Raw genomic sequence first — 23,267 nt, 5'->3', positions numbered from 1 at the left:
CCGCTGTGAGGAAAACGAGCCGTTTCCTCGGAAGCAGTGGTAGAGCGGAGTCCGTGGTACCCACCCGTCCCCCACCGCCGTTACTGTCGCGTTTTACTCGGGAACCTGATGCAAATAAAAGAATTTATTTCTGTAGCGCTCCGGGCGCCGCCTCCGTGCCCGACGGGGGGAGGTGGGAACGAGAGCGCCCGGATCACCGCCATTTGGCGGGAGGAAAGGAGGGAGGGGCAGGGTGGGCGCATGCGCGGCGCACGCGCACTGGCCTCTTCCTGAGGCCTAGCGGCGGCAAGCGTGCGGCGGCCTAGGTGGTTACTGGTCTTGTGGCAGGTACCGGGACCGGGGGACCGGGAATGGGGCAGCTGCGGGGAGCGCCAGACTTGCAAGGGGGAAGGGAAGGGGTTAGGCTGGGTCCCCGCCTTCGTCTCCGGTGGGTTGGTCTCCGCCCACCCCGACGGGAGGCTGAGTCGGGCGTCGGGGGCCTGTGCTGGGCCGAAGCCGCTATGTGGTGGGGCCGCGCTCGGGCGTGCGGCACCCGCTGCCGCCTCAGCCGTTCACTTCGCCAGCGACTGACGAGCCCTGGAGTAAACCAGCCCGCAGCTGGCGCTTAACGGAACGAACGTTGTGATTAGGGAAACCTGTGTGATCCTTATGTGCTGTAACAACTGCGAGATCTCTGGACAAACATTAGACCAGCCCAAAGCCTTTAAGTGCTTCACGGTTTGTTACGTTGTCATTATATTTCTTTATTTTTTACTTTTTTTTTTTTTTTTTCCTGTATTTTCCCTGTGAGGGTGCTGAGACGCTGGCACAGGTTGCCCAGAGAATCTGTGGCTGCCCCATCCTTGACAGTGTTCAAGGCCAGGTTGGACTGGGCTTGGAGCAAGCAGGTCTAGTGGAAGGTGTCACTGCCCGTGGCAGAGGGTTGGAACTGAATGAGTTTTAAGGTCCCTTCCAACCCAAACCGTTCTGTGATGCTGTGACTATGATTTTGGCCACCGAAACGTTAGTGGTTGGACAGAATGGTCCGGGGCAGCAGTGCCAGCGCAGCCCAGCGCCGCAGGTTCCAGGCGGCTCCCTTATCAGGGCTGTGACACTGGTCTGGGCGGAGGCGTAGGCTGAGGCCGGAAACTCCTTGTGATTGCCAGTTTGTGGGCTTTCCGGGATGGTTTTGTATTAATTCATGTTCATAAATGCCAGTATTGCAAAAAATAAACGTTTGGTTGAAACAGGCTAAATAATATATGTTGGCATAAAAGATTTAAAATTAGGTATGTGGTTATCTGATATGCTTATTTAGTTATTTAGCATGAGTGATGTAAAAACTCCTGGAATTGAGTTACTGTGTTCCATGGTTGTCTGTGTTTGACGTGTGTTGGCTTTGTGCCTGCTGCCTTCGCAGCTGCCTGGAGCAAGGACATTCGTCTGGTTCCAGGAACCAGTTGTTCACGGCAGCTATAACCGTTAGTGAGTTTGGGGGATGTCTTGGTTTCTGGGGATGGGTTTAGAGCACCTTGAGTAGGAAGCAAACTGCGAAGCAGACATTAACATTTTGTTTGAAGCCTCATATCCAGAGGTAGTCTAGTACCATCCTTTGTCTTTTTTTTTTTTTCTGCTTTCCCCCTAATGTGAAGACAGGATGGATTTGGGGGGGTAGGTTTTTAAGCTGGAATACGTCTGAATCGGCTAGAGGGAGAAAACGTCTGTCAAATACCAGAATAATTTTAGGTTGTGCATTATCGCATATTTAAAAACAATTGTTTTTTTCTCAAAAATTTAGAGCTGTAAATATCCTTTAAAGTATATTTTTTCAGGAGTTGGGGCTGCTGTTTGTATAGCACATGCTTCTGACACCCTGATTTTATCATCTTTACAGATGAGCTCTGAATAGTAGCGGCTGTTTTCAGTGATGCAGATGCAGCGATCTGCAGTTACCACATAAAGTTGCAAACTTATGAACTGTTTGTGTTAAAGGAAAGAAATTATGTGTTTAGGATTACCAGGTGATATATATGATGGAGAACAGAAATAGTTACTTCTAAAAAAAACAATTTTTAGAAAACTTCCAGAGTGGACCATGTGGCCTTTTTAACACTACACCGAGGTAACTCGGCTTGGTGAACTAGGGAAGCATGAACTCTTTATCTCATGCACTGAAGCTGCTAAAGATAGAGAAGTTTTTCCTTCCTGTCAAGAATTTTGCTCCTGTTACATTACTGATGACCTATCATTGTACTTGCTGAAGTGAAAGCAAACGTTTTGTTCTCTTTTCAAGCTTTCAGTGAGAAAGATTTGTGGCAATGCAGAGTGGGGTGGGGACTTTTTTAAATGTCAAACTTACCTGCTTCTGCTCTGAGAACTGAAGGGAAATAGGAGTGGCAGTTGCTACAGTGCGTTTGAGGCTGATAGTCTCATGCTGTTCTTCATCCAAAATAGATTCACAGCTCAAAGCTACTGTATTCTATGCAGGTGCTGCATTACCTTTAACCCATAGGTCATTATGGTCTGGCTTGAATGTGGAGAAGGTCCAGTGGAGTGCCTTGTGGCCAGGCTTTGGGCAGTGAGGCTGGACTGGTGTTTGCGGAGGAGGGGAGGGCTGGGCAGCAGCGTTTGGCAGGAAGATCAAAATAAAGAGTGGGAGGAAGATGGAGTCTGTCCTGAGGGGCAGGAGGAAGCACCTGATGAGTAAGTGTTGCATGGGGGTGAGTGACTAGTGTCAGGGGCTAGCCTGAACACTGTGTGTGGCCCTCTGCTGGTTAGCTTATTTAGGCGTCTTACATATGGACTGAGTGAGGACAAGAATTCTTTTCTTTGCAGAGTTACCATGTAATCTGGTTCGGCTTGGCTTTGAGGGAACAGTTAAACATACATGTCTTTTGCAAAGAAATTATTAATTTGTATTAAGTAGGATAATTGAATAAATTTGAATGTAATTCTCTATATGGAATAAACTGTTCAACTTGCATAGGAAAGCTGGGTTGGTTCACTTTTATACCTCCATAGCAACTTGTGACAGGTTTTTAGAAAACCCACAATGATTTGTATGTGCAGATGTTAAAATGTAGGATTGCTATTAATTGTAAATTATCTTATTTGTGAATAAGGCTCATGTGAGAAGCAGATCCAGTTGCTGGGGGTTTGTGGTGAAATACATGAGTGCCTGAAGCACTTGGGAGACTGTTAGGTGGTAATTCAAGCCCAAGTTCTACTTGAATCTTTGCTGCAGGAATACTGAATCTTTTTGTTTCTACAGGATCTAGTACTACTAAACAGCAGTAATGTCAGCTATGGAGAACAACACAGAAAATACAGAGGAGGAGAAACCAACTGTAAGCAATGAGAACACAGACAATAGCACCGAAACAGCAACAGAAGAACAGCAGATGGACTTCAGTACAGAAATTATAGGTGTCACTGAGATGGAACAATCACCTGATAGTTCCCCTGGCCTGAATGCAGACAACATGCAGGAGAGTGAAATTCCTGATATCGAAAGTTTACAGACAACAGATATTGAGGCTGGCTTTCCTCCAGATTTTGACAAGTTCTGGAAAGTAGTAGAGGACAATCCCCAGGATTTCACAGGATGGGTATATCTACTACAGTACGTAGAGCAGGAGGTTAGTATAGCACCCTATTCTCCTTAGCCTTCAAGAAATAAACAAAGAAAACCCAAACAAGTCACAGATATTCCAGTGACCAGTCTAGAACTGTACATCAGGCTTTCATGGGTACTGTTTGAAGAAGTTGCCCTTGTCAGTGTTGTCAGAAGAGATCACACAATAAAAACTGTTGCTTTTAAGAAAATGTTAAAGTAGTAATTGTTTTCAGAATAACATAAAGGGTTTTTAAAGGAAAGGATTCATTGCTTTTATTGTGTATTTCTTGCAGAACCACTTACCAGCTGCCAGGAAAGCATTTGACAGGTTTTTCACACATTATCCATATTGCTATGGATATTGGAAAAAGTATGCAGACCTTGAGAAGCGACATGACAACGTTAAGCAGTCTGACGAGGTATGTAGGTAGCTGGGTGCAGCTATTGCCATTGGTCCTGTTAGCCAAACAATGACTAACCTACTGCAAGTCATTTGGCTGCCAGTACCTGCCATCTGTGGCCAGGTTTGTAGGGATTTTGTTTGCACTTGTCACATCTGTGGCATTTGTAGCTAATGTTTTCTCTCTTTGTTGGCAGGTGCGTTAAACCTCTACAGTTTGTCAAGCTTTGCAGTGCAAGCCTCTGTATTACACTGCAGCTTAACAAGTAGGGCAGGGCTTTTCTGTCACTTACATTTATTATTCATTTTCGAAACAATATAGTTGGTTTGCTGGTCACAATTGCTGCATCTTATTGCATTTTTGGTCAGACGCTGTCAATGATGCTCTAATGGGTCTGTGCCCTATGGTCTGTACCCCAAAGCCTGCCCACACAACCTGGTCAGAATGCAGGGACCGCTGCGCTTTGAAGATCAAGACTCTGCACGTGGAGATCAGAACATTGCCATGTTCTATCCAACCTCCACCCAAATGGTAATGGTAGATTATTTAAACAAAATTCCAGTAATTAGTATTTCTAAGGTTCACCGGATAACACAGTGTTGCCTCTCTATTAGGACACCATTACGTATTTGAAGTACAGTTCATGTTCTCTTCATAGGTTTATCGCAGAGGGCTTCAGGCAATTCCTCTTAGTGTTGATCTTTGGATACATTATATAAACTTCTTAAAGGAGACTTTGGACCCTGCTGATCCTGAAACGAGCAGTACAATTCGAGGGTAAGTTGGACACAGACTAAGTAATTCAGGAAGCCTGTATGTACGTTATGTAGCAGTATAATCAGATTCATATGTTTAAGATGAGGGTCAAGGTAGTTACTGCCATTACTGTAAGGACTTTTAGTAGATGATGAAGCAATATTCCCTAAGAATGGGTGGACAATACAATGTGGTACCAGGGTTAGAAGTTGTGACTTGAGAGTTTCAGACTAGTCATTAGGAAATGCTTTGTGCAGTATTCTATGGGGATCTGGAGCAGGTTCTCCATAGAATTTTTGGAATTCAGTTACTTGGAGGTTTTCAAGGTATGGCTAGAATGTGTCTGACCTCACCTGTTGCTGGCATTGGTCCTTGTTAGAGTAAGATGGACTGAGGTTTGATCTCAAACCTTATTTATCTTTAATTGAAGCTTCTAGCAACATGAATGATGTATGACTTTTGTGTATTAAACTTCTCAAGTAAGGCCTTTAGAGTCTTGACAAAAGTGGTAAAGGTTGTGTATTTCCCTAATGTCTTGCATTCCTGCAAGTAGCTTTTTGTGTTGCCTTTATTCTGTTGTGGTAGTGCTTGAGTTAAAGAGCAATGAGTGCAAACTTTGCAGAGATCTTGCTACAGATGTCTAGAAAATACTTTGAAGAATTTAAATAATGTCTGTAAGTGTGGTTGCAAGTAAAAGAGGATGCTGCTCATAATCTTTAAGGAAGAGCCAGAAGTTGTCTTCCTTGTTCTGTCACTGCATCGAGAAACAACTGTAAAATTATTTTGTTTTTCAGCGCCTATGAACATGCAGTCTTAGCTGCTGGGACAGACTTCCGTTCTGACAGACTGTGGGAAATGTATATAAACTGGGAAAATGAACAGGGAAACTTAAGGGAAGTTACATCCATCTATGACCGCATCCTTGGAATTCCAACGCAGCTGTACAGTCATCACTTCCAGAGGTAAAGAGAAAACAAAGATTTAATGCTGTGCATTTCTTGAGTATACACTAATCTACTTCTGTAAGCGTGGAAATGCTCGCTCGGAACAGGAACTTGAAATAGTTACTTAAGTTCATGTACTTATTTAAGTGCTTCAAAGTACTCATCCACATTGTAGGAATTAGGTTTTAGATAAATTCACAAATGCTGCTGAGGAAGAGCAGAGGATGTGATTGAAAAATCAGAATGAGCACTTTTGAACTTCAATTCCTTATGCAGTGCTCTCCTGAAACTAACTGACAAGAGAGAAATACTTGGTTAACTTTTAGACGGGAATTCTGGAATTAATGGACTGGTTAAGAGGAAACGGGAAACCTTAGTTATATTATGCACTAGTCTTTCCCATAGTTGCTACAGATCTTTTGTGTTTGGAAGTAAAGTATCTCTGGATTGTCCTTAGCCATTAATTTTACATGGCAGGTGATTTGTCTTTGTTACTGCAGTTCATCATCCTTCCATTTCTCTTTGAATTTTGAAGTCTGTTAGGTGATAGAAGTTGCATTTTGTGTGTATGTGTTGTGAGAAGTTACATTCTTGGCGTGGCTCTAGACTGATAAAGTAATGCAAAATCCCACTGGGACTTGTTATTGTGCTCTGGTAAAGCAGAATGTTGCAGTATGAAACTTGACTTGTTTCTAACTGTTCTTAGGTTTAAAGAACACATACAGAACAACTTGCCTCGAGACTTTCTGACTACTGAGCAGTTTGTTCAGCTGCGTAGAGAATTAGCGTCTGTGAATGGCCACAGCGGGGAGGACGCGCAGCCTGGTGATGACCTGCCCTCTGGTGCTGAAGACATAACTGACCCTGCCAAGGTACAGGTGCAGGGGGTGTTCATTGGTGTTCTGTTCCTTACTGTGTGCCTGAAAGACAAGTTTGTTTGCAGAGAATTTAGCATATCTGTAGCTGAGGTGTTTCCATAGTTCTGCTTATCACTGCTCTTTGGCTTGTGTGATAAGTACTTTCTTACAGGATGCACCTTTCCAGTGTTTTCATAGGCATTAAAGAAATGGAATTTAGAAGTGAAATAAGTAACGTGCAAAACTTTAGGAATTAATTAATTCTTCCAGATTAAGAGATTAGAAACTGTGGTCTAAGAAAGCTCCTCATCAGCAATGTTCTCTGCAGGTCAGAGCCTTCATGGGCGTATGAAAACTTGACTATCCAAGGGAATTGCTGACTGAAAACAAACACATACTGACACTGAGTTTGACTGGGATCCAAATTAATCTCTGATCTCAATCATCTGTGGCATAGGAGCAAAGCTTCAGATAGAAACCCTGTTCAGCAGGGCTGTGCTGGGGGCAGTGTCCCATCCTGTCTTCAGGGTAGAGTGTAATGCATCTGTGATAGTTTTAATTTCTGCATATTTCTGTCATCATGAAATGCATTTACAGAGGTGATATGGTGTCTACCTGAGTTATCTTTTTAAAAATTATGTTTTAGCTGATCACTGAGATAGAAAACATGAGGCACAGGATCATTGAGATTCATCAAGAAATGTTTAACCACAATGAACATGAAGTCAGTAAGAGGTGGACGTTTGAAGAAGCGGTAAGTTTGTTTTTCCTGTGTAAGGCAGCGTGCACAAGAGCTCTGAACAGAGGCCTGGGAGCTAGGAATTTTGAGTAACAGGTCACACAATCTAAACTCTTGTGGGCTTTGAACAAAGACCAAGTTTCACTTCTCTGCCATTTTTCTTGTGAAAAGGCAACTTGTGAGGTCAACTCTGTCATGTGACGGCTTAAAAATCTTTAAGTGGTATTTGGAGAGAGACAGGATGGTGTGGTGATTAGTAAGTGGCCTGTATACATGCATGAAAGACTGTGTTGATTGAGTGCTGCCTTATGCATCTGGGGTGATGCAGATTAAGGTCAAGAAGATGATTCTCATTGAAAAGGTAAGCCTGTCCTAAAAGGAGAACAAAGTTTGTGTGGTTTTCTATTTTAACATTGCAGTCTTAAACCTGAAATCAGTTAGGTTTTCCAAAATCAGCAATCATAATGTGCAGCTCCTGTTTTTAATGTGTTAACAGTAATTAATTGTTTGGTCATTTTACATACAGAATCTTTTCTATGTAGGATGAAGTTTGGTTACTTTTGAAAATCAACCTGAGTTTTTAGTTCTCAGTCTTTTTTTAATTTTTTACTTCCTGGCAAATATCATGTTGCATAACATGGTTCTTGCTTTAAGTTCACTTTTGTTTTAAAGAGTACATTGCACAGATGCCTTGTAAGCCACAGGTGTCATGGAAGGGACGTGGATCATCAGGTCCAGCTTTTCTAGCAAAGCATGACATAGGCTTAAGTGTCTCGCCACTCTGTCCAGCCAGATCTTAACAGTGTTTGATGTAAACTTGAAAGCATGGTACGTGACCAGTAGCAGTACTGTAGCAGAGAACAAGGCATGCCTTGGTGGGGGTAGTGGCAGTTTGCCCTTCCTGTCCACAGCAGCCTGAAGGGCTGTGTCAGAGGGTTGCTGTTGTACGGGTACCTGTCTCGGGAGGTGTGTCCCTAGAGTATGCAAGGCTCAGGTATGCAGATGTGTGGAAAATGGTTACGTGAGTAAGGTCTTCTTGACTAAGAGAAACCGTAGCTACAGATGATTGGCATATGGAAGAACGATGAAACTGTGGACGTGTTGCAGAAAATATGCCAGAAAGAGGGTGTCCTCTCCTCTGCTGACTAGGATCAATGCTTTCTCTATCAAGAGAGTATATCTGCTCTTCAGATCGAGGAGGAGTTTGAAATATAAAGAAGTCTTTGTAATGGATAGAAATGAGGTTATTAAGCAACAGGATATTGCATAAATGATGGAGGCCGCTTAGACCAGTTTTACTGTTATTTTAGCAGGAACAATGTGCCTGTGAATCTGCCAAAGTGGAAAAAGAGTATTGGGCTCTCTTACAGAGCTCAGTGAGGGGTATGGTGGGGGTGATTGGCTTTAAATTTCAGTTGGCCTTGAAGAATTGAATGTTACTCCTTGATTACCTTAAGTTCTTTATCCATTCTCATTTATTTGTATTGGAGATATTGCAGTACAGGAGAGAAATGATCAGGTAAAATTAAAGGTGAAGAAGAGAAAAAGCACAAGATCTCTGGAAGGATGCTTTGCTGTGGTTACTTCAAAGCAGTGTTTTGCTTTGCTATGCTGAACTCTGTCCCACCCAGGTCCTCTTGTGGGCATCAGAAAATGCACAGTCTTGGAATAACCAGTTTCATGTACATAATTAATGTGAAGTTCAGTTCAGTGCTCTTTCTTCTCTTAGTCTCAACCAAATTTTGCATTTAATTTGTAGGCTATGCGCTAGTACAACAGTAAGTACTTCAGTTGTATGTATATGTGTATGTGACCAATAGCAATTGTTGTCACCACAGGTTTGCAAGGACTGAACTGTGGTGAGTTCTTCCTCAGTTCTGTACACACTTGCACTCAAAAATCTTCCTAGAAAAGCCAAGGTACAAGCACAGAGTGTAATTGTTGGCAAAATATCTTGATCAGTACTTGGGTAACCCCAGCAGACTTATGTGAATAGATAATGATGTCCCGTTTATTTAAATGCCATTACTTGAATGGTGTTGTGGCTATTTGTTTTTTTTAACACAACTCGATGGTGTGCTTATTAGTCACAAGTTGCCATGCTGTGACTCTTGCAGATAAAGAGGCCTTACTTTCACGTAAAACCTCTGGAGAAAATTCAGCTGAAAAACTGGAAAGAGTACTTAGAATTTGAGATAGAAAATGGCACTCATGAGAGAGTTGTGGTCCTCTTTGAAAGATGTGTTATTTCATGTGCCCTCTATGAGGACTTCTGGATTAAGGTAAGGGAAGGGGTTTACCACCCATCTCCTGCCGATGGCATACATTGATCTAGTGACTAACCTTTTGTACTCTTGTGGAACGTTGTTCATATATAACTATATCTGTTGCATTAGGAGATGGTCTGCTTGCAACCAGATTTGACTGCTGCATATGCCAACTTCGTTGCCTCTCTACGTCCTTCCTTACAGAAACTAGTCTAGTGGTTCCATAAAGGTGCTGAATGGGTTTAAACAAAAGAATTTTATCGTTCTGTCATGTTTTTAAGACAACTATAAGCTTTAAATTTCCCAATCTCTGCTCTGTTTTCAACTATAGTATGCCAAATACATGGAGAATCATAGTATTGAAGGCGTGAGGCATGTCTACAGCAGGGCTTGCACTATACATCTTCCTAAGAAACCAATGGTTCATATGCTGTGGGCTGCCTTTGAGGAACAGCAAGGTGAGAGCAGCAGTCATTTTTCCTGGGAGGGATTCTGTTTTTAAGAGGCTGTGGATGTCTCATATCTTAAAGCATCTTCACCGGTGTTTTAGGCAACATCGACGAAGCAAGAAGAATCTTGAAAACCTTTGAAGAGTGTATTCTAGGGCTAGCAATGATTCGCTTGCGAAGAGTGAGTTTAGAACGCAGACATGGAAACATGGAAGATGCTGAACACCTGCTTGAAGAAGCTGTTAGAAATGCCAAATCAGTTAGTGAATCGTCATTTTATGCCATCAAATTAGCTCGACACCTCTTCAAAGTACAGAAAAATCTTCCAAAGGCAAGAAAAGTGCTGTCAGAAGCCATAGAAGTGGACAAAGTATGTGTTTCCTCTTTGCTGTCTTAAAAACACCCCAAAAAAATAGATCATGGTATTTTTCTCTCTTTCTGAACCATGGCAACAATGATGACAGGAGTTTGTACCTGGATGTGGTGTTCCCTTACTACATGGAGACAACAGTCCCTCTAACCTGATGTTGCCATACTTGCAGCTTGCAGATCTGGAAGTTTGCATTTTTTTTTTAATCGGAAGCTTTGTGATCAGAATCAGAAGTGCTTTATACTTTCAGTTTTCCTTTCTACAAGCTCAATGTAGGCATGTTCACACCTTAAGGTGAACTGAATGGATCATGTAGGCAGTACTTGCAGACCGTTTTGTGTAACCACAGAAACATTTGGCACTCTGAATACTATTAGCTTACTCTTAGCAAAGTGTGACATCTGTCTTTGTAGTGTCACACTGTGAAACATGTCTTTGAAGTGTCACTTCTGTTTATGACACAAACCAGGTCAAAGATGACCAATGTAAAAAGAAAAACTTGTTGACTATTCTAGCTTAACATTTGTGGTTTAAACATTCTGCTCTTCATCTGGTAGATGTAGATACAGTGTCAAATACCAAATCTGACAGCTCTGCAACTTCTAATGCATTTTTTGCACAGGAAAATACAAAGCTGTACCTCAACTTGCTTGAGATGGAGTACAGCGGTGATCTCAAGCAGAATGAAGAAAACATCTTGAGCTGCTTTGATAAAGCTGTCAATGGCGCCTTGTCTATAAAAATGAGGATTACGTTTTCTCAACGAAAAGTGGAATTCCTTGAAGATTTTGGTTCCGATGTAAAGAAGTAAGATGTGATCTGTGCAACAGCCAAATTAGGGTCACCCAAAGAGCACTTGTGGAAGGGATAGGGAAGGGTTGGATCAGTAGCATCCTTTAGGTGGTTCCTGTGTGCTGTCAGCTCTTTGTTGAGGGATAGCTGCTTTTCAAAACCAAATTCCTTTTTTAATCTGGAATCTCTTTTCAGAAAATTATTCTTTTTTTTTTTTTTCCCTGAGATACTGTAATGCCTGTAACTTCCTACTGTGGTTTTGCTAAGTCTTAGAGGAGGGTGCTCTTCCAAGGGAGCATGTTTTATGACAAGGGTGTGATTTGATGTTCTACACCCTGTGAGCTGCTGCTTGAGGTTTCCAAAACCACATTGATGTGATTGTTCTGTGTTCAGAAGGATTAACAATGCTATGTGCTTATGTGGGGGATCAAGTACTAGAACTGCAACTTTTGAATTAAATACTAGATACACTTTTTTCCTCTTAATTCTCTATTGCAAAACAAGCTCTTGTTTTTATTTACACGCTGCTGAATAATTTGGAAGAGCTAACCACAAGTTAGTTTTTCTGCTTTGTGTGCTTTTAACAATAGCTATCCTTAGTTCCTGCTGACTCTGACCATTCTAACTGGCATGGCAGCCAAGCGCTGCCAGCCTGGGATCCTGGATAGACAAAACAAAACAAAGTTTTCAGTTCCCAAATAATAGGAGAGCACAGAATAAACACAAAAAACTGTTTCCACCAAGAGCAATATGAACAGAAGCAGCAGTTTTCCTAAACTGGTCTGCAGCAGATGGAATTGTATTTCCTATTTTGGGAAATGATACTTTGCTATTAGCGGGGATTTTAGCTAGCACTCTTTTGTGCTGCACAGAATATACATTCTTCCCATGTTGTTTGGCAAAAGGCTACAGGTGCTGCTTTGGAATTGTAATAATTCTGTGTAATACTAATTTCCAGTACTTAAAGAAATGTTGATTGCCATCCACAGCAGCACCAAGATTTAGCATCAACATGCACCTGAGGGAATGCAGGTGCTGGAAGGAGCAGCCATATCACAAATAAGTTTAAGAAAACTTCATTATAAAGGGGAACTTTATAAAAACCACATGGAGTGTGATAAAAGCTAAGGAAGTTGGGGATTCCTGAGCTAACAGAAAACACTGTGCACTGGGGAGTCAAATAAAGGTTTTTGGCTTTCCCATCTCTGTGGGGGATCACTGATAAAGAATTGATTATGATTCAGTTTGATTTAGAATTGTTTTGCATTTTTACAGCTTCAAGTAGATGTTTTAAAATGGTTTAAATATTTGCATGAAAATGGTGAGCAAAGCTCTGTTCCTTTTTGCCTCATCAGGCTTCTGGATGCTTATGATGAACATCAGGCCCTTCTCAAGGAGCAGGATTCTTTGAAAAGGAGAGCGGAGAACGGGTAGGCAGTCTGCTCACCTGCGGTGTAAGCTGGATCAATAGCTGATGCAGTCCAGGGTAGCTGGGACATAGACTACACTGAGCTGTAGCTGGTACAAAGCACTTTGGAGATGATTGAAAAATAGTTCAGAGAACAGTCTTGGAAATTATATTTTTCTTTAGTCTATGATATATATACACACTTTTTTTTTTAGCTTTAAAGCTACTGCTTGCTAGAGCAAAACCACTATATTTTTTTAATCACTTAAGATACACTAAATAGGGCTGTACTGTTGGCTTCAATATTTGGAAATGGATTTATTGGAAAGTAACTTCTGAATTGTTTCTCAGGAAAGCTAAACAATACTGGGAAAAATAACTCAGTCTTTAAGCAGAAACATGCTTCTGCTGTCCCATTGGATTCACCAGAACAGTTAAAAACCAAAACTATTGTTCTGAAGCACAATATACTACTGTCTTTCTCTAAATCAAATTCTGCTTCCCTGTTTAGACAGGGCACCACATCTGAAAATATTGCTTAACTTCATCCATTACAACATTTCTCACCCAGAAGCTCAGCATTTAATCTAAGGTGCCATTTACAAGTGTGTATTAACTTCACAGGTCAGAGGAGCCAGATGAAAAGAAAATGCTAACAGATGATCCAACACTTTCATCGGCACAGATGATGGATGGAGACATGCAAGTCAATCAGGCAGCATACAACTACAATGCCTGGTACCAGGTGGGTGCGCACTTTTGGTGCTGTGCTCAGCGTGCATGTTCTGTATGCACATGTTGTGCTTTTCCATGTGACTCTGTGGCCCAGTGTCAGAAGCTTGGAGTAGAAATTTAGCTTCTGTTTTTGTTGATTCCCCTGTAGCCTGTTACACAACTGTAAGGTATTTCTCCTTGTGCAGCAGGAGGAGCAGCTTGGTGCCAGCTCTTCACGTGAAGGGATGTATTAGAGCTGTTAGGGATGTTGCTGGCTGAGGGCAAAACGCTTTGCCCAGGAAACTCACTTTGGGATTCTAGTTAACTGTGTGTTTTGGTAGTTAACTTCTCTAACTAGTAGTTCCCATAATGTCTTGGTATGGGTTCCATTGCACTGCTATGGTGTCCATACAGAATCAGTCCATTCAACAGCTTGGCCCGTGGGTCTGCTATTGCATGATGTTGTTTTGTCCCCTTGAGGGGCTTAAAGAGGGAATTGGTAGTACCACACCTTGATTTCCTCCTTTTGCGGGAGCAGCAGCCTCCAGCATGTGTCCTGCTTCCTTCTAGACTGATGGTGTGGTTCTGTCCAAGGGGCAGGCTGTAGAGCCTTGTCTTTCTGTGCAACGTGAAGGTGGGTGCTGCTGGTGCCCTCTCAGCTGGGATGAGAGCAATGCAGGCTTATAATGTTAATTCTTTTGAGTTGTGAGTAACTGAGAGTCTGGCTGAAGCTTTTCCTCAAGCATTTTAATGAAAACTGTTGTTCCGGCTGTAAGGAGCCTGCCAAGCCAGTGAGAACAGCATTTGCAGGTGGGACGTGACCCAGCCATTGTGTAACTGTGATTTAAAATTGCCTGTGTCAAGGTTAAGTGTTCTTTCCAATTCAGGCAGTGAAAGGTGCCTCACCCCCTCAGCATGGGAAGACTGCCCAGCACTGGGCCTGGAGAAATGTTGCAAGTTTCCAAACTCAGAATGGTAGGAGCGGCAGGCTGATAGTGCTGGTGGTCTGCGTCCTGTGGTTGAGACAGTAACTTCATCACTGTCTGCCTGCTGTGCATTTTACAGTCTGCTTGAGAATAGCAGAGGCATGTGTTCTTGCTGTCCCCAGAAGGCTGCGCTGCCTGGGCACAGTTCATGGCAGTGTAGCCATGGGAACCATCTTGGTGACAGTCTCTGATGGCTGCAGATGGCTGGGTTCAGTGTGAGGGAGTGGTGCTGGGGCACTTCAGCCACTCCCACTCTGCAGGACATGCTGTGATGGGGGATGTGGAGCTAGAACACAGGCTGTTCCTGCATCCCTTGCCACCTGCTCCCTCTTTTTTCCCTGCCTTTTATGAAGTCTTGTTGACAGGGAAGTGACAGGGAGCTGCAGAGCAGGTACCAAGGGATATATCTGAGGAACAAGAGGGAGCCCCTGACTTCTCCTGTACTGGAAGACTCATCATTTGAGTCTTTATTAAGTGACTGAAACCATGAGGGACAGCAGTACTCCCTCCTTGCTGGCCCTTGGTACAAGTCTGGCCCTGGCCTTGTGACTGCAACCACTTGTTTCACAAAGATGCCTTGCAGCAGGGGGTCAGGGTGGTTGGGAGTTGATGGGCCTTGTGCTGCAGGGGAGCACCCCTTGGTGTTCTTCTGCCTTCCAAGCCAGCCTGAGGCACCAGCTGTGTGCAGGACCTCTCTGTGCAGAGACCTCACTATGGTGGCTGTGACATGGTGACCATGCTGGCCACTGCAATATAACATTCCTTTCTGGAATGGCAGCCAGCTGCTCACTGGGGATTCTGTGTGGAGCATAGGCAATCTGACTTACACTATCCTGTTCTTGGGTTTTTTTCCCAGTACAATTACCAGAACGCGTGGAATTACGGACAGTACTATCATGCGACTTGATCCGAAGAGTGAGTGCTGCAGTTTCAACAAAGATGGAATACAAAGAAGTTATATTTTTCTAAATTAGGGATGTGAAAGAACTGTTGTAATACCTGCTTTTTGGTCTTCTGCATGTGAAGTGAGCTGGTGTTCCCAGGGTATGTGTGAAGCAAGATCTGTGTGCTGGTAACTGATAAATGGTATCTCTGTACAACTGTAGTTTACCATAAATGCATTTGTTTTGTTTTTTTAATTCCCTGCACTAATTTATGGAGGTATCTGAAGAATTTTTTTGGTCTCAGGACGATGCTGTGGATTTAACCAGTAAAGCTATAGGGGTTTTGCTTTGGTTGGGTTTCCCCTAAGGCTATCGTGCCACGTTAGCTGCTGCAGGATGCAGCAGCTCAGGTGCACAGCACTCCTCTCCTGCTCTGCTCTCCAGCCATATGTAATGACCTACTTCTATCACAACACCTTCTCTGTGCCCATGAGCCAACCCAGACTGCTTTCTTTGTGGTGTTAAGATTGAAACTTTGATGACACTGGCAGCCTTTGCAAGCTGCGGTACGTATTTTCTATTCCATGTGGGGGTCAACAATTAAAATGCAGTGCAAAATGATGTTGCATTCTTTTTTAAAAAGCACAAACTGTGTTTGGGATGATTTTTGTATTTAGAGTTTTTCATGTACACAGTGTGAGCAAACTTTTTTTCATTTTGATCAAAGTGATCATTCCCATTTTTATAATAAAAGCAAGGAATTCAGTAGTCCTCTGAGCTTTCTTTGATTGCCTCATTCAAGCCAGGAGTAAGTTCCACCCCTCTCCTGTTCAAACAAATGCCTGGGATATAAATGTAAATGTTTCCTCCTTATTTAGGTTAACTAAAATTGTTGGCCAAGTGCTTCTGTGAAATGCAGCAGCTTCACCAAAGGTGAGGGGAAGTGTATGGCTGAAGGCCTGAGCAGGGTCTTGAAGCGCATGCTCCTCTGTAACAGGCTGCTCAGCCCTAGGAGGGATAATAAAACCATAGGTGCCAGTTTGAGGTGGGAGTGCTTGTCCTGTAACAGTGTGCTGGACGTCTGTGCAATTCCCCCCTCCCAAGTAACAGAAGGAAATTACAAGGTGAACATACACACAAAACCGTGAAGGCACGTGCATGTACAAACTATGTTTTCTTTAGTGGTATGTTACTGTACAGCACTGGGGGCAGGGACAACAAACATGATTTCAAGTACAAGGCCACAGCTGTAACTGTATCCAGGGGTTGCAAGAGCATTGACAGAAGCTTTCTTGATCGTAAACAGGTTCCCAACAGCAAAGGAAATGCTTCGTTTCATTCGATATCCACCAGTTCCACCTCAAAGAAAAGTTTTGCATTTGGTGGAATCCTGTTTGCACACATTAAGGAAGCTTAAATACAACCTCATACCCTGCCCCCTCTATAGGCATCACTCACTGGTGAATGACTTACCACCTCATGGTAAATTCTAATGTGGAATCCTTACAGAACCACAGCTGCTGTCTGATGTGAACTGTTACAGGATGTGCAGTCCCAGTTCGTGAGGCTGTGCTGCTCCTTATGCCTGTTCCTCAGAAGAGGAGCAGCTGCGTCTCATCTGAGCTGCCTGAGTGTTGCCTTCATTTCTCCATTGCAGGGCTCCCTACAGGCCCGTTCCTTCCCCATCTATTAAGTGCACTTGAGTTTCTTCAGGCTGTTAACATTCTAAGCCTGCGACAAGTAACAAGTAAATGCTGCTGATTGTATCTCTCTCTGTTAAGTGCCTGGCTGCACCAAGCGCTCCCAAGTCGGCTGTGGAAGGATACTTGGCATCAGGTTGGCCTTTCTTGCCATATGCCCACTCAGGTTCAATCTCCAGCTGAGCCTTCTCTCCTTTACTCATTGTTAAGAGGGCTTCATCCCACTGAAAAACAAAACCAGAACAAGCTCAGACCAACCACAGAACCACCATATTCCATATGCTCTTCCGGTCTGCTCATACACATACTTGTGCAGCACCACACTGTTCTCTGCAACCCCCAGCCCACCCCAGTGTGCACTGTTGGGCAGTTTCACGTTCCATTTAGTCATGCCTTTACATTGTCATGATGATGCTTGTTGCTAGGGAAGCATTTCCAGTTTCAGAATGCGTTTCCCACCAGACCACCACGCACACAATACCAAGGGGCTTGTCTCTCTGCCCCATGTTTCCGCACCATTCTGCTGCATCAACAGTGTTTATTTAAGGCTGATGCATAAAGACTGGTTTCATTTCTGTGCTTGTCCCTCTCTGTGACCCACCTGTGCTGTCAAAAGCCTGTATTCATTGTGGCACTGTATCAGCATTTCACAACAAACAGTTGCTGCCCATGTCTGATAACAGCTGAAAGAAGGTACCTGGCACCCAGACAGACACAAGCACTATGCCAAAGGACTGCAGCAAAACCCAGGCAACTGCTGCTGCAGTGCTGGCCACAAGGCCCAGGGACATTTTCGCCTCCCAGTACACTCCTGTCACCCCTAAAGGCCTCTTCCCTGCCCAGCAGCAACATGGAAGATTATGTTGGGTTGGGTCTGTTTTGTTCTTAAAGTCAGGTAAGGACAAGATCCTTCCTATGTCATTACCTTGTGTAGGCAGACACTGATTTCACCACACAGCAGCAGCTGCTGCCAGATTTAAGCACCTCATTTGCTTTGCACGTAAGTCAGAACCTCCTGGACACTCGTAAGTTCACACCAGTGTCCACGACTTCAAGTTGTAAGCTAACAGGGTGTGCAAAACACTCTTCTACTGAGTGCTTTTGGTCTACCTAGATACCCCTCCTCATGCAGCTTCTACCTGCGCTGCTTTAGCACTTAGTGCTGGCCACGGCAGAGGAGTTAAAGCGTCAAAACTGCAACTCATTTCAGTGCATGACAGCAACTAGAGTCTGGAGTTTCAAAAGTCAGTTCAGAGTTAAGGGATGAACTGAAGCAAGTGTGAAGAGGCCCTGAGGCAAATAGACACACAAAAAAAAAAAAAAAAACTATGAGAAGAAACAATGTTCTGACAGACTAAAGCACACAGAATGAGAAAGGCAGAGATCTGGGGTTGTTCAGCCTGGAAAAGGCTCTGGGGAGTCACTGGAGCAACTTCAGTGTCTAAAGAGGCTGCCAGGAAATCTGGAGAGGGGCTTTTTACAAGGGCCTTTAGGGACAGGACATGGGAGAATGGCTTTAAACTGACGGAGGGGAGATTTAGATCAGATCCTAGGAAGAAGTTCTTTACTATGGGGGTGTCGAGGCCCTGGCACAGGTTGCCCAGAGAAGCTGCCCCATACCTGACAGTGTTCAACACTAGGTTAGATGGGGCTTTGAGCAACCTGGTCTAGTGGAAGGTGTCCCAGCCCATGGCAGGGGGTTGGAACTGGGCGATCTTTAAAGTACCTTCCAACTCAAACCTTTCTATGATTCTATGACTCTATGAATGCACAGTGATCGATGGGACACCCAGGAACCTGCAGCCTTTTCTATTGTGCAAAGCACTGCGGCATGTGCAAGAGACTCTGCTTGTCCTGAGAACATGCAGTTGTTACACTGTTCCCCACACACCACTTTGTGAGAGGAATGACACTGCTGATGGATGAAAGCACCCGTAAACAGTAAATATTACATCCTGTGGTCAGCAATGCTTTCACCTTGCCGTTTACCTCCACCAGAATCAAAGACAGCAGCTCAAAACGTGCAGCCTGATCATAAACCTCGCAGAATTCTGAGGGAGTCATTAATGTTTTACTTACACCTCTGATTACTTTTCCTACGCCAACCTTGAAACTTAAAGGTTTAGCTGCTTTTTTCTTCTTTGAACCTGAAAGACAAGTTTTGCATCCATTTGCTTTAACATCACACCAGCAAACACTCTACTGTCTAAAATTAGAGTTAGGATCATGCTTTGTACAAATATCTAATTATAATATTATTTTTAGCCCACTATCAGATATTATGGGGAAAATGTAGTACTGAGCACCAAAAACATTAAATGTTGAAGTTGCACCAAGATCTGAAGCTGTTGAGCATCTTTTGGATACTGATCCAGGAAACCTCAAAGACTCATTTGTGAATTTCTGAAATTGATGATACAAGTCATAAACATATTAGTGAAGCAAAAATAACTACAGGAAATGTACAACATCATACAACATTTGCAATGACTCAGTGTTCCAGTGATAGCTCTGCTGTTCCACTCAGTGTTGTGTATCACTGCTGGAAAAGCACTTCTAGTATTGCAGAATTTCATATCCCTTAATCCTCTGATCTACAAACTGTTACAAAAATACCAGCAGACTTCTCCACAGACTACTTCAAATCACTGTACTGTCTCATATCGCTCTTGTTACAGTGCCTCCATGTTTAAAGGTTTATTACAGGAGTACACCACGGCTATTTAGAGAAGGTAACTATACTGATGGTGGTCAAGTTCCATAGGTAGGGGAAATTCCCAAGCAGGAGCCATCTTTCTTCTGATTATAGCTGTGCATTTCACATTATCTGTGGCCTGGAGAATGCCAAGCGTGAGGTCTGGCAAGATGCAGCAATGTCACTTGACACCAGCCAGTCCCAAAATACTGCCCTGCACTGCCTCATGGAAAATCAGGAGTGGCTGCAGGGACAGCCCCACTCAACTCAACAGGATGATGGTAAAAGCAGTTCATCAGGACTCCTACCACACACAAATGGCTAATTTCCTCTGCATGCATTTACAACAAAAGCCAAACAGTATATATATGACCTTACTTGTTTGAATATTGGTATCGAAGACTGTTCCATCCTGTAGCTTTCCTGTATACCAGCAGTGAACCGTGTCTCCTTTCTTTGGAAAGTTGGTCTTATCACCCTTCTTTAAAATTGATTTTGTATACTTTGGTGGCCCCTAAGTTTATAAAAACAGAGTTATGACTGGTGCATTAACTAGGCTCAGAGTAACCACACTCAGAACTGAACCACCACTTAGCTGAAGCACCAAATGAACACATGCAATGTCAGCAAATGGCATGTTCACGTACTATTGTGGGGCAGTCATACTTGGGCACAAATATATCAGCATTGATACAGTTTTCAGCAAAGACTGAAGCTGTGCGAGAAATGCACATCTGGGAGAAGGGCCCATTGCTAATTTAAGCCACAGAAGGTTTACAAGGCTAAGGCTTAATACAAACACCAGACTTCTTGCTGTAACAAGGTTTTTGAACACCTAGATGATTTGGCCGCCCCACACAATCCCCAAAGCAACGCAAAACAGAGGTGCCGCACCGACCTCTTCCACGGCCTCTTCAGACTTCGCTGCTTTCCCCTTGGCCTCCTCCGCCTTAGCGGGCTTTGCCTTTTCCGCCGCCTTCTCCGAGCCGTCCGTGCCCTTGAATCGCTAGAGGAGATGAAGAGGGGCGGCAACCGTCACCCACCGCCCGAGTCCCGGCCCCCAGTCCCGCCGCCGCGGCCCCGTACCCGAGTGTTGAAAAGCTGCGTATAGGCCGCGATGAGCTGCTCCTTATTCGCCGTCTTCGCCACGTTCTTCACCTGCCCCAGCAGCTTGTGCTCCGCCAGGAACTGCAAGATACGCCGTTGAGCAGCGGAGAGGCACCCCTCTACACACACACATCACCACCACCACCAACCCCCTTCCCGCCCTTACCGCCTGGGCGGCATGCTCCTGAAGGAACTTGATAATATCCTTCTTGGGCAGCGACTCACTCCGCAGCTCCTCAGCGCTCCAGGGCTGCGCCGGACCCGCCGTCGCCGCCATTTTCCCGCCCGCCACCACCTCCCCCTCAAGCACCGCCCGCCTTCCCGTCAGCCCCGCGGGAGCGGCCGCACGGGCGGGAGACGGGACCGAGGGGAGCCTTAACCCCTGGTTCACTGCCCTCCTGTCCGCCTGCTTGTTCCCGTGGTGGCTCCCGAGGGCTTTTCAAGCGGTGGCGCTGAGAAGATGGCGGGTGTTGTACCTCAGCGAGCGTTACCTCCGAGTGGGCGGGAGCCGCTCCGCGCGGCGGCGCCCTGAAGGAGGATGAGCGGCGGGCGGCAGTGCACTTTACCTCAGGCCTGGTGGGTGGCGGGCGGGAAGGCGCCGGATAAGAAGGAGAAGGAAGAGGAGGAAGCAGCAGATGCAGACGATGACCTGCTGTTGGCGGCGGCAGCTGCGGCGGCAGACCCGGACACGAGTCCTGTGGCGGGTTTCTGTGCGGCCGCGGGGTCCATTTGGATCTATCCCACTAACTATCCAGTGCGCGGCTACCAGGTGCGCATGGCCCGCGCCGCCTTGCTGGGGAACACGCTGGTCTGTCTGCCCACCGGGCTGGGTAAGACCTTCGTGGCCGCCGTCGTCATGTACAACTTCTATCGCTGGTTCCCCTCCGGCAAGGTGCTGTTCCTCGCCCCTACGAAGCCGTTGGTGGCTCAGCAGATGGAGGCCTGCGCCCGCGTTATGGGCATCCCGGCCCGGCACATGGCGGAGATGACAGGTAGGGCGGCAGCAGGGACCGGGACGGGCTTGCTCCGGGGAGCTACGTCCTCGGCGAGGCGGCAAACATCGAGGCTTCTTAGCTTAGAGGCAAGGGCAAACAGTGTGAAAAGCCCCAGTGGAGGAAAACAGGTCTTTTTTTTTAGGTTAGGAAGATTTTTAAGGCATTAACTTTAGGTTTTGCAACAGTTAAAGCCCCAGGATACTATTACCAACATGATGAAGTGTTGGAACGTTTTTTCTGGAGCTCTGGTGTGCCGCCCTGTGGTTCGCAGTGCCTTGCACAGAGGTGTGAATGCGCAGGAAATATGCTTTCTATGAAGCCAAGGAAGAACGGCTTTTTTTTTTTTTTTTCCTTAAAGTTTTTGCAAGCACCATACACTGCAGTTTATTGCTTAGTGAAGTAATCACCTTAATGGCTTAAAATAACCTATTGTTAAGTGCAAACCTTTCTCAAAGGTGGTGTAGATCAAGTATAAAACTGCAGGTGGCTGCGGGCTGTCTTGAGCTTCCTTGCCTTGTTTTCTGTGGTTCTGAATTTAGTCCTTTAATTAAAAAAAAAAAAAAAATCCTAGTCATTGTATCCATCTTTTTTTTTTTCCCTGAAAATAGGACTAGCATCAAGGTGCTTGCTATTTTAAAAAGCACTCATTTCCCAAAGCTGACATGTGTCTGTCAGCCCTCTGCTGTCCTCTCAGGCCATGGCTTGTTCTCAGCAGAGCTGTTGCTAACATTATTTCTTAAATTTCCAGGAGGTACCCAGGCTCTCAGTCGGAGGGATCTATGGACTGCCAAGAGAGTCTTTTTCCTTACGCCTCAAATAATGGTGAATGATCTTTCTCGTGGGACTTGTCCTGCTGTAGAGATTAAATGTTTAGTTATTGATGAAGCTCACAAAGCCCTTGGAAATCATGCCTACTGTCAGGTAACACAGGTTTTTAGTGCTTGTTTAACTTTGGTGGAAAATTTTGTGTTTGGCAGCATTGCAATTTTCTTATATTGTTTTTCAGAACTATGGCATTTTAATTTTCAAATAAGTTTATAGGTTATTTTGCTTCAAAATACTATATAAAAATCTTTTCTTAAAATACTTTACTGTTATGTTAATCACCCTCTAATACAGAGCCAAGACTTCTATTCATTAACTTTTGTGCTGTCTTGGATATAGGTGAGAAAAATCTTCTGTCCTCCCTTGTCAGTCCCCATGGCTATGAAGTTGTCAGTTCTGCTTTATCTGTGTGTTTGCATGATTTTCAGCAGAACTATCAGCACAAATTGAATTCCTCTTTAGTCCCTGTTCACTTCTTTGTATCTTTTATGCTGTGTTCCATTATTTGTAGCTCTTTGGTTTTTCTACAACTTGTGCCACACAGGGTGGCTGGTCGGGGGCACGCTGTTCACTAATGGCACCGACAGAGTTCAGCTGTATGGGAACATGAAACAGGAAGGGAATATTGTTGTGTTGAATTCTCAGCAGCTATTGTACTTGTCCCAGGTCTGGTCTTGGGGAGGGTTATAGAGCAAGAACATGGGAAGTCTAAGGAATATTTTCACCATTTTCCCAGCTGCTAATGAAACATTTTCAAGTGAGACTCAATTGAACGCTGGTTGG

The 23,267-nt window shown here is 44.4% G+C and overlaps 3 protein-coding genes and 1 non-coding gene across 14 annotated transcripts in view; 3 read left to right on the top strand and 1 right to left on the bottom strand.

The window, feature by feature from the left end:
• Positions 1-305: 305 nt before the first annotated feature.
• On the top strand, positions 306-15,930 carry PRPF39 (pre-mRNA processing factor 39). Of its 5 annotated transcripts, none has more exons than XM_062635622.1 (14): positions 306-327; positions 3,251-3,617; positions 3,889-4,014; positions 4,655-4,773; positions 5,547-5,714; positions 6,403-6,568; positions 7,200-7,307; positions 9,410-9,574; positions 9,891-10,017; positions 10,110-10,378; positions 11,001-11,185; positions 12,526-12,600; positions 13,203-13,323; positions 15,135-15,930. In XM_062635622.1, exons 2-14 carry the CDS (start codon positions 3,276-3,278, stop codon positions 15,183-15,185), a joined length of 2,022 nt encoding a protein of 673 aa, XP_062491606.1. In that variant the 5' UTR covers positions 306-327; positions 3,251-3,275; the 3' UTR covers positions 15,186-15,930. The 5 variants fall into 5 exon arrangements, with proteins under 5 accessions (XP_062491606.1, XP_062491609.1, XP_062491607.1 ...); XM_062635625.1 differs by lacking the exon at positions 306-327 and adding an exon at positions 4,365-4,527 and having other exon boundaries at positions 3,594-3,617; positions 3,889-4,261; XM_062635626.1 differs by lacking the exons at positions 306-327; positions 3,251-3,617 and adding exons at positions 4,193-4,261; positions 4,365-4,527.
• LOC134172652 (small nucleolar RNA SNORD127) lies at positions 10,455-10,541 on the top strand. The gene has a single exon (XR_009967977.1). It is a non-coding gene; the product is annotated as a small nucleolar RNA SNORD127 (small nucleolar RNA).
• Positions 15,931-16,323: 393 nt separating the features above from the next.
• On the bottom strand, positions 16,324-20,987 carry FKBP3 (FKBP prolyl isomerase 3). Its single transcript, XM_062635628.1, has 7 exons — positions 20,831-20,987; positions 20,644-20,745; positions 20,456-20,563; positions 19,936-20,071; positions 18,942-19,009; positions 16,989-17,086; positions 16,324-16,552 (listed from the first exon to the last, which is right to left on the bottom strand). The coding sequence occupies exons 1-7, from the start codon at positions 20,939-20,941 to the stop codon at positions 16,498-16,500; spliced, it is 678 nt and encodes a 225-aa protein (XP_062491612.1). The 5' UTR covers positions 20,942-20,987; the 3' UTR covers positions 16,324-16,497.
• Positions 20,988-21,058: 71 nt separating this feature from the next.
• Positions 21,059-23,267, top strand: part of FANCM (FA complementation group M) — a 73,612-nt gene continuing 71,403 nt past the window's right edge. For 3 of the 7 annotated variants that reach the window (XR_009967944.1, XM_062635619.1, XM_062635620.1), the window contains exons 1-2: positions 21,060-21,656; positions 22,408-22,580. Coding sequence is in view for 6 of the 7 variants with exons in the window: in XM_062635619.1 (XP_062491603.1) it covers positions 21,203-21,656; positions 22,408-22,580 (627 nt within the window). In the remaining variant the exon portion in view is untranslated. Of the gene's footprint in view, positions 21,657-22,407; positions 22,581-23,267 lie in introns of all 7 variants that reach the window. The other 4 variants (XM_062635621.1, XM_062635617.1, XM_062635618.1 and 1 more) reach the window with 4 other exon arrangements.

Source organism: Pezoporus occidentalis, unplaced genomic scaffold (genome assembly GCF_034315485.1).
Source record: "Pezoporus occidentalis ecotype Australia unplaced genomic scaffold, CSIRO_AGI_Poc_V1 ctg46, whole genome shotgun sequence".
Lineage (NCBI taxonomy): Eukaryota > Metazoa > Chordata > Aves > Psittaciformes > Psittacidae > Pezoporus > Pezoporus occidentalis.
The sequence above is the reverse complement of the archived record's forward strand: the minus strand, read 5'-3'. Positions and strand labels throughout refer to the sequence as shown.